Source organism: Leuresthes tenuis, unplaced genomic scaffold (genome assembly GCF_036924035.1).
Source record: "Leuresthes tenuis unplaced genomic scaffold, fLeuTen1.0.hap1 SCAF_16, whole genome shotgun sequence".
NCBI lineage: Eukaryota > Metazoa > Chordata > Actinopteri > Atheriniformes > Atherinopsidae > Leuresthes > Leuresthes tenuis.
Window position 1 is genome coordinate 7,447,272 of NW_027325370.1, and position 13,611 is coordinate 7,460,882.

The window sequence follows — 13,611 nt, forward strand, 5'->3', positions numbered from 1 at the left end:
TAGGACCCGATAAGGAGCAGATGATTATCTTTATGTCCTGAAACATAATTAATACAGCTAAAAGAAGATGTACTTTCTTTCTTGTATATCCTTCTCCTTGCTTTTTGCTGTGTTGCACTGCTAAGCTTCTTTCCAATTGTCCAAAGGCACACACTGGCTCACAAGTGACCCTCTCATGTTCTTTCCAGCAACCACTGATTTTTCTGCAGACTTGGAAAGGAAGGATGACGTCGAATAGTTTAGGTAGCTAGATGTCGCTAAACCCTTCAACATATTATTAGAATAAACCTCACATAAGTTGGCTTGTTGAAAACTGATGCTACAGGTTACGCTCTGCATTATTATAATATCCAACCAGGTGAGACAGGAGAAAGGTTTTTACTGACCAACTAGAAAACATAAATACATTTGATGCCAGCAACACAGTGAAGAAAAAAATTGGAGAGGGACACAACTGCCATTGTCTAACTTAATCTTTTCTTTTTATTACACTTTTTAATGATTTAGGAGCTGAGGATATTCATTGTTGTAGTTTTCCAGAGAAATCTGTGCCCTCTGTGCAGCATAAAGCCAGGTACTGTCCTGCCGAAATAACGACAAGTCATCCAGAAAATATGTTGCTGCAATGGTAGCATATGCTTCTTCATAATTCCAATAGATGCCTTTAAATCAATGATACTTTCACACATATGCAAGTCTTCCATACCATGGACACTGATGCACCCCCACACCATCACAGATGCTAGCTTTTGCATCTCCTGTTGATAACAGCCCAGATTGTCTCTCTCATCTTTGGCGTGTAGAACCAGATGTCAGTTTTTCCAAAGAGCAGCTGAAATGTGAGCTCATCTGACTATGGAACACGTGTTCACTGTTCGTGCCCACTTGGTAGTGTATCTCTACAGAGTTGATATATGGCTTCCTCTTTTCGTAAATACAGTTTTTCAGGTTACAGTTTTAGATGCAGCAGTGGACTGTGTTGAGTAAAAAAAAGATTTCTACTCACAGGCCCATGTGGATATAATAGATGTATATGTGGATATACATATAAACTCTAGATTTGCTTAACTTTTCTAAATACAATGGAGTTCTTCATTGAAGACACAGGAAACGATTTTGTTCGTACTTGTGGCTGTTAAGTCAAGGTTCAGATCGATTAACAAATAGCAAAATACATGCTCTGTTGCATTTTAGAAAGCTTCTGAAGATCAGGTTTGTATATTGAAGTATTCTGGATCAGTAGTGATCTAATAGCAAGGATTTTTGTGGCTACTAATATTCAACATCCAGATTCCAAAGAAAATATACCGAGGTTGAAAAATGTTTCTTTTAATTGAGTACCAAAAGTCAAACAAGTGAACATCGCAATGAGATTGGCTTCAGTAACTCAAACAACAGCGTCCCCTCTGCATCTTTTTCTGCATTGTGCACCTTTAATTACCACAGTTCAAAACATTTGGAATGCACAGGCAATAATTTGATAAAAAAAACATTATCCGAAAAGAAAAAAGGAAAACTCCCCAGTTACACATCTGTGAGTTCTTAACCTGGCAAAACCAGACAAGTGACAACAAACAGATAAAGTACCATGTCGGAGTGGGTTCCACTTGGATTGAATAGTTTGGATGGAAAACTAAGTACCAGAGCGAAACTTTAAACCACTATATATTCTAGTGGAGATGATATGCTTGCAAACACTGCACAACCTCCTGTAAACAGAGCTGTAATGATGGGGGAAAATGTTGAGCAAGGACAACCAGCAGGGGAAGATGTTTACAGACATCTGACAATGAATGGGTACAGCAGAGAAATGTTTCAGCTCTGAGGTGCACATGAAATATGAGTGCCAACTGTGGTGGAACCCATGTGACACAACATAAGCCTGTGCATAATTTCACCTGTCACAGAGGATGACTCCTGCATTTGTACATCTCAAAAGTCAGTGATGAATTGCACCGTTGTGTTTGGCTGTATTGAACAGTAACACTACTCTTTCAAATGTGTAACGGTCTTATTTTAGATTCGAAGGGGTTCTGATTTAGAAACATGTAGTATGTGACATGTGAATAACCACAGCAATTCAAAACCCTGTAAGCCACACTTTGCATTTAATCGATGAAGACCTGATATTCTAATCATCTTCTGGTCCTCTCTCACTCTATTTGGACCATGGAGTGCTGTCTTTGAGTCAAGAAACAGCAGGGAGAAATTTCTGATAGCTTTAGTAATTGTCTCAAATCTAGTCATGCTGCTGGAAACAAAGGGAGAAACCCTCAGTTTTTGGTTTTAATTACAAGCAGTGTTTTACAGCAACAGTGGGCGAGGACTCAGCACTGACACAGCAGCGGAGGAATGTTTATTTGCTGCAGTTTGGGAGCTGAGTGGCTTGCAGGATCTGTGACACATTCCTGTTTCACTGGCTCTCCACCCAGCAGACACGCTTGCATTCACACACTGGCGCTCCATGTGTTAGTTCACAGCAAAGCAGACATAAACAGCTATTCCCTTCTATTGTGTGTCACACACATTCAGAAAATGTGGCACCTCTGGATTCTGAAAGCATGCCCAAACTGTGTGTTCATTCATGGTAACTTAGAGTGACATTCCTAACTAGGCCTAATGCTTCCCCTGTGTGTAGCAGAGTGTGTGTGGCAGTTGTACAGTGACTTGAAGATGAATTATTTACTTCTTGCTTGAGCACTACAGGGAGCTCTGCCCACAAAGTGAGCAAATGTGCGTGTGTATGTGTGCTAATATGTGCTCATCTCTGTGCGGCTGGCTGGCCAAGCACATCTCTCCATCTTTCTCTCTGCAGTCCGATCCATTATCCTCGGCATCTGGCAGCCAAAGCCCGTAAAGAAGACATTTCTCTTGGCAAGTGATTTTTAAAGGCAGTGACACAGGGGACAGCCAACCACAGGAGCTACACATCTTCCAGACAACATGCATACATAGAACTTCTTGCATAAAAGCACCGCCCAAATCTCCTTTTCTTGCTCTTTCTCAAAATGCACGCTTCTCTTTCTACGTCCCACACACACTTGCACACACAAGTTGTTGCTCCCCTGTCTCTTTGCGATGTACTCACCCAAGCTTTGAGGCCTAATCACTTCCAGAGGCAGAGCTATACTAAAAAACGTGCCAGCAATTTTTCAACGGATTTTGCACCCTAAAAAGTTCCTTCTGGCCCCTAATGAATATTGTTTTATTATTGTATGCAATACATGGGCTGGCTGGCTGGCTGGATAACACTTTAAAAGTTGCAAGTTAAGTGCCTTGTTTTTATGTAAAAATGTGTTTCATTTAGCGCAATTCTAATATTGTTTTCTGACATATACTGTGTCAAAGTGCCAAAGTGCAAAGTTATAAGAAAATGGCCTTGTAAATGTCATAATTTCTGATGAAATAAGCTTAAACTCAAATCAATGTCTTGCAGAGCACATTAGATTGATGAGTGCACCTGAATGAATCCTTGGGTGACACAGCTGCTGAACAATAAACACATTCTTTGTATAATTGAAATGGCACAATAAGAGCATTAATTAATACCATGTGCATCTTGTAGCCCATACAAAGCACAGCTGCAGCAAGCAGATTTTCTGCACAGCTAGCATGTGGGAAAACAACTTAGCTATTACTCATGACGATTTGTGGCATCTGGATCATCTAGAACACACATGGTTGTGCTAGCTAGATAGAATAATTGTTGAGATTTTGATAGGCTACCAGCTACACATCTGTCGAGCAGCCAGAAAGAATGGAGGAAAGAAACAACTTTGTCTCACACACTCATTGGGCATTGTGGGGCTTGTTGGTCAGGTAACTTGCACAATGTTTTGCCCAATAAAGTATATACATTGCTGGGGTCTGAAAATTATTAGCTCGTGATGTACTTCAGTACACAGCTTCTCTTGCATAGTCTTCGAGATTCTACAGTGTCTGGCCAATTCAACTGTGACCCTGGAGAAAAAAAATTTCAAGTGACCATTTCTTTACCATTGGGGGAATGCAACGTATGCATTTGACTTGTTCAGAGCTAGTTCAGAGGAAAAGGTGCACCATACACACTACAGTGAGTCCTACCGAGATTTTGAGCCATGCAGTTCTGGTCCCCAAGGGGCCCCACAAACAGACATTTATGTTGAGCAGTGCACATGCTGTACACAAATACGCCACATACCCACAGGTCATTATTGATGCTCAATACCTTAAACACGATAAGGGGTACAAAACACCACGCTCCATTAAGATTTGAAAAACTGTAAAATACTGCCATCTAGTGAAATTACAATCAAATTGCATTTTTTCCCTTTCAGCTATAGACACATAAACCTGGGCTACCAGAGACGATAAATAACGTAATCTTACCAGACATTTTTGGCAGGAAAAAGGTGTCAATCCACTATTAGCGGACAAAACGGTTGCAAACTGTTCGTTTAAATCCCGATAATTGTGAACGCAAAATTTCAGTACCATTAACTTGCAACTTCTAACTTAATATGAACTTTTTCGCCCCGGTCATTTAATAATATTAGCCTCTGTTACTGTTGGAAGAGCAGTTCCGATCATTAAGTCCTTTTATTGAACCTTTAAATATTCTCCTCCCGTATGCAACAGTTTGCACTGGCCAAGTGAGCCAACATTTGTTCAGCAAGCAATTTATGCATACAATGACGTAATAGCTGTTTCAAACACCGAAGTGCATCATTATGTAATGATTCAGTTCTGCGCATGGTAAAATAAAAGAATTAAATACAGTCTTGGAGGACAGATCCGCTGGACAAACAATTTAATCAAAATTAATCGAATCCATTTACACAATGCTCGCAGATCTTAGCTGCAGCATTAACCATAACTTAAAATGACTTGTGAAAAAAGTGTGCCAATTTATCCACAGATTATTCAATGATTGATAATGTACCGTGGCCATTCTTAGTAACAATGTGTTACAAAAATATCTAAGTGGCCTGGGAATCAACTGCAGTTCCGGTGAGGTGTTTTAAAATCAGACCTAATATAGGCTGGCGAATAGAATAGATCAGCACAACATGCTGCTTGAAAGCTTCCTGTTGAAGGCAACTGGAAATTCTATGTAAATTCTCTTCTAAAACTTTGCATAGCCACACAGGAATTGACACCGGGTTCTGCTTGCCGTACCTGTTTACGTCAAGGCTGCAGAATTAAGATTGAATTTTGCACTAAGAAACATGGAAATGCAGAAAAAAATGTGTCAGAATAGTCTGTTTGTCAAAACCTAGTTTGGTGACCATAAAACAGGATCTGTAATCATAAAAAAGTGTTGAAAAGTGTAAGTGTGACAGTTACCAAAAACATAGCAATTATCAGATAAAGCAGAGAACATAGGAATGAAAATATATCAAAGATTTTTTCACTTTAAGGGATTTCTGCAAGCACATGACTTTTTAACACTTTTGAATGTTGTCATCAAATGTAGGGTTTGGCTTCCTTTATATCTAAAATTTGCACCTGAAATTTCTATATAGGAGCGGCCAAAAATAGATTTTCCACTGCTGAGGACAGAAAAGGTCAAAACTAACATGAAACATGTTCCACAAAGGTCAGTCATGCAGGCATAAATGTCATACAGGCACAAAGTGTTTTCACTACTAACTCTTTAGCCTTTATATTTCAAGCTTTATTTTATCTTTATTTGAGCTTGATAAGGCTGCTTTCTGTGACATTAATTTCAAAAGTAAATAATTAGTTTGATGAAGACAAATGTATTTTTGAACTAAGAAAAATAGGCAACAATGTGTGTTCCCTTGCTTTTTCACTGACACTTTGATGAGCTGCCAGTAGCTAGTTAATATTTCTCTCAGTCACCTTTTCTCCTTAGATTCAGTAAATGTGAGCAGATGGCTAATAAGTGGCCTTTATAGACAAGTTGTCTCTGTTCTCTAGTTTCAATTGATCTTTTTTGTTTTATTATTATCCAAAAAAACTTCATATCAGGCATATGTGCGTGATACTTGTTTTTGATGCCATGTATAGAAATTTGATCTTCCTGTACTCTACAATCCCAACATACGGATTTATCAGCTTTCTAAAACACTGTTATTTTTAATCACAAACGCAGTGATTAAAACATTTTTCTAAACAGTGGGATTTTTCTTTCCTGCTGTTCAGTTAATCTACGTCATACAATTTCCACCTATGGCAGATAATACATTTTTACTGTCAGGCTACAATGATGACATTATGTATGTGTGCAGCAGACAGTAAGGGCTCATAAAATAAGACCGAAATATTTGCTCCAGCTGTAAAAGTAATGGATATTTTTCTGTGTCTTTGTGTTCTTATAGGCAGGTAGTAATAATGTAATGTAAGAAACTATGGAACCATGCAGATTAATGGCGATACTTTAAATTTTTTCACACTCTAAAATCGTACATAATGTGATAGATCTAGCTATGTAAATCTAAAACATTAGAGATTAATGTGAAACACTTATTATCACAAATTGTTAAGAGAAAGGTTGAGCAGCTACGAAGCATAGTAAAAGAAATAGTATCAGATCAGTGTCTTTGAATTGTCATGTGAGTCTCTGTAAGGATGTTTTGTTTTTTTGCCTGAAAAATCATCTTTGGTCAAATACCATCTATATTATAATATGAATATCATATGTGATTCCTGTATGGATTCCTGTATGGATGTTTTCTTTGGTGAGACATCATACTGGGGTATCTAAAATCCAGTCTTCTTGTTTTACTATTGCCATATTACATTTAAGAGAGAGACGTGGATGCTGTCAGTCAAACTGGAGAGAATCGCTTTTACAATAAATGTAACTTTATTGACAGTAAAAAGTTTTGAAAATATCAAGGGGCACGCATTTGTAACTGCAAGAACATCTTGGAAAGCAACATGACTTTTGGAACTAATGAGGCAGTTGTACATATTGAACTTTGAGGTAAAGTGTTCTGTCATTTTACATCATTCACAAAATATTTTAGAACAAGGAGACAAAACCCCATGCCTCATTTTCACTTCTTAGAATAACTTCACATTTCAAAAATAATTCACGATTCAGGTGAAAGCAGAAAATGATGAGCACACATGCTATACTCCATTCACACACACACACACACACACACACATACACACACACAGACGCACACACAGCTCTCTACTTATTAAACCCAAGTGCACCCCCCCCCCCCAAACTGTTTCAAGTACATTTTTCTTGCTATTAAAGGAAACCAATTTAAACTATGAAGCAGCAAACCCACAATAACAAGTAAGAATACTGAATTTGGTCTCATTCATTTTCCCAACATTAACATTATCAAATAACTCACCATACTATAGCAATAAGGTATTTGGGTGCTATAAAGAAGCAGGAGGTAACATTTCATGGATTTGAGGAATATGCTGGATAAGATTTGGAATATAGCTGATTAAATACACCAAGGCTGAAACAAACAACACTAAATAGATAACTGTGAGTGATAACTAAACAGATCCAAACTGATTTGTTGATAATTAATTTTTAAATAATTTCCTAACCCACTTACATCGTGGAAATAGTTCAAAATCTGAGCGCAAAACCACAAAAGAATTGTTTTAGTTTAACTAACATTAATTTTCTGTCACACATTGCAGCGAACTCGAGTGCAGATGGCAGAACCAGTGCAACACTGTGTTGAAAATAGAGTGGTGATGCAGATCAGACGATCAGTGTGTCTATTATGCCATCTATCAGTGCAGTAGAACAATCACAGAAATCAGTTTTATAAAGCCATGAAGTGCTTCAGAAAAGGGGTTCATATATAAGCAGGGAACCTAATAGTACAATCCTGCAGAGAGGTATAGCACCCTGGGCCGATTCAGAGAGACTCTTACATGCGACATGGCTCATTGTCTGATCTGCACCAGTATTCTAAGAGTCACTTTAAAATCCAAAAACACATTTTAGATCTGAGCCCTAAACTCCCATTTCACCCTAATTTCCCCCACGACTTTGCTTTGTCCTGAAAATTCCTCCTTCAGACTTGACTTCACACACTGTTAAAGCCATGCTGTAAACAATGTTTTCCAGCAGCAGATTACTGCTGTAGAAGTTAAGGCAATCCATGTCCGTGCTTTGTCTATGACAAAAGCTCCTTCCACACTCAGAGGCACAAAGCTCTCAGTGCATATTAAGCTTACCTGACACACCACAAAAAATACCCTCCTCAGCCCCAAAAGCAAAGCTCTCAGTGCACACTAAGCAACATAATTTTTAAAAATTGACATGCTTTCAATAAGTGCATGTGAACACGATTTCCTAAACATGGGAACTACTCAAAAATCACTTAGGGAAAGATGGCTCGGATAGCTAGTCAAGATTTTTAAGCACCAGTTCTCTCCTTTTTTTTTTCTCCCCAAGATGAAATTCCCAAAGAAGGCACTTTTAAAGCAAAATCTAGTTTTGCCATAGGATTTGAAATGGGAGTGAAATCAAACTGTAATTTACCTCCACTGAACTTTAACTGGTGCAATGGAAAGATTTTCACCTCACGTCTGCTTTAGTATACTATATATTTTAACAGTAAAATAATATATTTATTTTTTTCTAGGGATTCAAAGCAAATGATCTGGTGCAGAACAAACACAAGCCCACAATTTTGGAGAGCAACAGTTGCCTCTAGTTATGCAACCGTGATCTCCCATCCTCAGCCCACCTGGTGCTCTCCACGGCTGATGTGAGATGAGAACTCGTAGCGGTCCTGGCTGGGGTGGCCACAGATGTTGCATTCGAATGGTTGGCGGAAACCGTGACAGCCCATGTGGATAGTGAACATGACGTGGTCCAGAAATATGATGCGACAGTGTCGGCAGTTGAAGTAGCGCACTGGCCTGCCAGCCCTGTCTAACACCTGCAAAGGGTCCCTGGATGAAGCGGGTGAGACAGGACTCCTTTTTACTACAGTGGGGGGCACCGCACCCCCTCTCTCCCATTCTGTGTCCAAGTCTTTGGCCTGGCTGGGACTGGAGATGGGATGGCTGCGGGGCAGTGCTGGGGTTTGATAGTGGAGGTGGTAGTTGTTGGAGGTACTTGTGGGGGCTGTAACCCTTGTGCTCTGCTCTTCTGCTGTGCTCTCCGTGTCCGTAGAGTCAGGACAGCCGTTGGGTGAGGTGGTGTGGCTATTTACTGAGGGCTGGTCATCACGGCCTTCACCCGACTCCCGCCTGTGGAAGCCAAGAGACATTGCTGCCAGCCCACCTGCACTATGGGCTCGTAGGCCCTGAGGAGTCACGTTGCTGTTGATGGACCCCACAGCCGTGCGGAGCTCTGCCACAAAGCCAGGATGGAGCTGAGACAGAGTGGGTGACTCATGGTTTTCACCTTTACCTCTGGTTGAATGGAGGTGTGAACCAGCCAGCCCTGCCGAGTCCCCAGCAGAATGGGAGCATATGAGGTCTCTTTCCTTCTCAGAGCCAGAGGATAGTTCATAAGGTGCTTCAGGTGGATCAAGGTGCATGTGCTTTTCACCTACGTAGATGACATGTCACTCATTAATAACATTTAAGATGGAATATTCTCTAGAGTGATAATATTAGATAAATGTCATGGTTCGGCATCGACCCAGTGTCTTCAAAGTAGCAGAAACATATCAGCTAACATGCACAGGACGACAGCTGATGATGTTTGATGAAATTCTCCCTTTACTAGTCCTTAATCAAGCTGACAGTATATCATTCGTATTATGAAAAACAAAACAGATATTAAATAGTAATGGGTCATAAATAAATCCCTACACTCAGACAAAAAATGAATAACATTACATCTGAAAAAGGAAAAAAAACTCACCTAAAAACTTCTGTGGTGTTGACCTCTTGCGTTTGGTTATGCTAACAGACAATCTATCCACAGACCAGATTTTCTCATTGGATGGTCGCAGTAAGGGTTTAGTAACCGTCTTCATATTCACTGACTCTTCACCTACACCTGTCAAACATCAGTATCGTGACATTCACTTGATTTGTATTTTATCGCATTGACTTCTGAGATTCGTGTTTCTGTGATGTGTTACCCTGTGCTGTTTGCGAGTTGACTGCAGTCTGGGGGTCCAGAGTCTTCAGATAACTATGGCAGCGCTCCAGATGTTCCTCCAGTGTGCTTTGTTGTTTGTAGCTGCGACTACAGTGGCTGCACTTGTGAGGTTTACCCACTGTCTGAGAAGAACCTAAAATATTGAGAAAAACATTTAGTCAGTGTCTTTGAGGGTAGATGTGTCCTCTATCTGATGGGCACTGTTGATGAAACACTAGGCTAAGTTTATCTTATTAAAAACATATGTACAAGTCAACAGATGTTGTTTATTTGTTTATCGGAGGGGATTTTTTTTTCAGAAAAAGAACGCAACATATTATCACCTAGGTTTGAGATTATGGATTTCCCCCCAGTTTGGGAATTCCTGAGATTAACATTTGCTTGACAGTGATGAAACAAAAACGCCTATCACCTTACCGCAACGTTCCACCTTACTGAGCTGTCGGAAAGACTGACATCATTTCGCTGAAATCCAGTTCGCAATGATCTTTTCTTTGAAAATTAACCTCTGAGACCTGAAGACATCCAAGACCTACTGTATCAAGACTGTAGGTGAACACCTGCTGCTCACATATGTGTGCTCACAAATTGAAAACACACCAGCAGGATTTCCTGTTTGTACAAACAGCTAAATGTCATATTTTGTCATGTTTTTTACCGAAAATTCTCATAATGAAGACCCACTTCCTCTGAGCTTCAGAGAAAGGGTAAATGGACCATTCTAATGACTCCCTATCTCGCCTTTGTTTCACACATTACAGGCCGTGACAAGATTTTTTTTCTCCACACACCCCTGCATAAAAAAAAATCCCTCCATGAAATATGTTTTATTTTTTAGGTGATGCTCTAAAGTCCAGATAGCAGTGAGCTCAGGGGTGATTCTGGCTGCTATCTGCCAGTGTCAGCTGACAAAAGAGCATGTGTCAGCTCCAGAATATTTCAATGTAGATGTAGCATCTGAGCATCAAGATGCTTAAAAGCAAGGTACATATTTAGTCAAATGAAACACAAGCATGTGGCTCAAGAAGTTGGAAGAATAGTTTTGCTGTCTGGGAGCTCACTGATTTACCTGTATGTGTGCGTAGATGTCCAGCCAGGGCATCTCTCCGGCGGCAAGCATAATTACAAACGTGGCATTTGAAAGGCTTCTCTCCTGAATGCAACTTGATATGGCGCAGCAAGTTCCCCTTCTGGGTGAAGGAGGCTCCACACTGGTTACACTGAAATGGACGCTCACCTATAAACACGTGGATTGACAGAGACAAATCCTAAGTTTGACTTTTAATAACACATATCTAAGGTGTTACTATCTCTTTTAATCATGAGCGCTGCTTTTGCTGGCTTGTTCTTACCCGTGTGGCTACGCTTGTGGACCATCAGCACATTGGGTCCAATGCAGATCATTCCACAAACTTCACACTGCAGCTTCCCATTGGGCAGCCGGATAGGTCCCGGTGAGGTGGAATTAGGAGCAGTCATCTCATTGTAAAGGCTAGTTCTGTCTCTTCCAGACCCAGCAAATTCTGCATCCCCTTCTTTAATTGGGTCTCCTCTGTCATCCATCCTACTGTCGGTCCTCACTGGCTCTTTGTTCTCTGGCCGTGCACCACCTGATGACTCATCATCACTGCACAGCTCAACCTTGATGGAGTTTGCTTTGTGGATCGGGAATAAAGTAAAACACATTTACTTCCACACATGATACAAACTGAATATTCTACAAGACCATATGGCGACAGTGCAACAAACAAAAAGCAGCTAACCACTAAGGGAGCGGTGTGGTGAGGACTGCTGACTGTTTGGAGATCTTGTAGAAGGGCCCTGCAACCCGCCATAAAAGTCCTGTTCAGCTGATGACTCTCCTCCATTACCTGAAACACAAATATGACCACATTATTAAAGTAAACATTAAAGTCTGGAGATAGTACACAGAACAGTTGTCTTCTCTTTATATATATAAACGTACCCTGTGCATATGAACGCCCATTGCAGTCATCAGCATTCATTCTCTCACCAGATGCCTGTAGAAATAAAATTCAAAGATAGATCACAAATATTATTTGCATTACTTTCATGATCATTCATAAATGTTGAAAAAGCCCATTTTACAAAATATAAAGATATGAACTAACCTTTGATACTATTCTTATAAAAGTATACTTATCAGCCGAAAGCCAAAGCAAGAGCACAGATATTTTTATGTTTCAGTTCCAAGTGTCTAAGTATTAAAGTAATCAAGAAGACCTGGGTTTTGCCCGGCTGTTTCTACAGTAGATTCTTCTCCACCTTTTCAGTAAATGAAAGCAAGGCTTCACATTTATAGAAAACTAACGGCCAAGGGTGTTGAAGGAGGAGTTAAAACTTCAGTGGGTAGACAAAATAGCTGTAATATCATTAAGTATATAGTATGCCAATGCAGTACAATCACAAAGTATGCCCTCGTTATGTGGCTTTTAATATATTATCTTATATTATGTTATATTATATTACAATCAGATTAAATCTTATTTCATTCATTCATTGTTTGCTGCTGTTTTGTCATTTATTTATTTATTTATCATTTATTACTATTTTGTTTTTTGTTCACCTGCTGTATACCCCTAATTGCCTTATAATTACTGGAAAGGAAAATGTATTGTTGGTTACATAAAACAGTTATTCAACAGCAGACAAAGTGAGATGTTTAGACACACCAAGACCAGACTACACTGTCTTTGCTGACTTAAGATGATTTGTGATGTAGCCAACAATATGTTTTCTTTGTAGCCTATAAAGCCAGACTGAGCTTCATTGTCAAGAGTAGCAATCTATGAAGATGTACAAGGCAACACCTTTTGCTCAAATGGATGACAACAGTGGACACTGGAGACTTTGGAGCGAGCGGGAGGCGGAGACAACACATCTCAGGGAAAATTAATATCCAGGCATTGGCCCCGCATGGGAAGCAACAGGCACTGATGCAGCCCTGAGACGGGCACGGCGATAAAAAAAAATTAAATAATAATAATAATAATAATAATAATAATAATAATAAGGGACGCGCACCAGCGCCAACCCTTGCTTGACAATCCTTTTTGTTCCCAGAGGACCAATTGTACATTAAAATCATATATATTTCCAAAACAATATAATGCCTTTCCTCACATCCGTGGCTATTAGTTTTAACTGCACGCTGGATTTGGTCCGCTATGACAGCAATCAGCTCACTGACGGTCCAGACAGCGGCGAGACGCGGCGGCAATTTGTTGCAGGAGTTGCGATTGTCTGAATTGTCCGCATGAACGCAGCTGACATCCAACACTGAGCGCGTCAAACTGGCCTGGGCTGTACAATGTTTCTCACGAGCCGTTGCTATGGCACCCGACCACACGACAAATGGCATTCACCGTGCCAACTATTCAAAAACATGCCGTACCTCCAAATCAATAGCAATGGATGGTCTTACCAAGTGTCGAGGTGAAGTCCACAAGCCTCCTCCTTACCTGGCGACCGATCGGTGCTTTCCTTTTTAATTGTCTGGGTGGCTGTTTGTTTTCCCAAGCGACGACAGCATC

At 40.1% G+C, this 13,611-nt stretch overlaps 1 protein-coding gene across 2 annotated transcripts; it reads right to left on the minus strand.

Annotated features, from left to right (window-relative positions):
* Positions 1 to 6,826: 6,826 nt before the first annotated feature.
* ikzf4 (IKAROS family zinc finger 4) lies at positions 6,827 to 13,562 on the minus strand. Of its 2 annotated transcripts, XM_072367281.1 has the most exons (8): positions 13,503 to 13,562; positions 12,024 to 12,078; positions 11,821 to 11,928; positions 11,410 to 11,712; positions 11,127 to 11,294; positions 10,038 to 10,190; positions 9,815 to 9,952; positions 6,827 to 9,496 (listed from the first exon to the last, which is right to left on the minus strand). In XM_072367281.1, exons 2-8 carry the CDS (start codon positions 12,061 to 12,063, stop codon positions 8,676 to 8,678), a joined length of 1,731 nt encoding a protein of 576 aa, XP_072223382.1. In that variant the 5' UTR covers positions 12,064 to 12,078; positions 13,503 to 13,562; the 3' UTR covers positions 6,827 to 8,675. The 2 variants fall into 2 exon arrangements, with proteins under 2 accessions (XP_072223382.1, XP_072223381.1); XM_072367280.1 differs by lacking the exon at positions 13,503 to 13,562 and having other exon boundaries at positions 12,024 to 13,470.
* Positions 13,563 to 13,611: the final 49 nt, after the last annotated feature.

What these genes read in the sequence shown, in the direction of transcription:
- ikzf4 (XM_072367281.1), bottom strand. Translation starts at nt 12,063, where the DNA reads ATGAATGCTGATGACTGCAATGGGCGTTCATATGCACAGG. An exon ending in TGGGCGTTCATATGCACAGG is followed by an intron (nt 11,929 to 12,023) that starts GTACGTTTATAT and finishes TTTGTGTTTCAG; the next exon opens with GTAATGGAGGAGAGTCATCA. An exon ending in ACATCTACGCACACATACAG is followed by an intron (nt 10,191 to 11,126) that starts GTAAATCAGTGA and finishes TCAATATTTTAG; the next exon opens with GTTCTTCTCAGACAGTGGGT.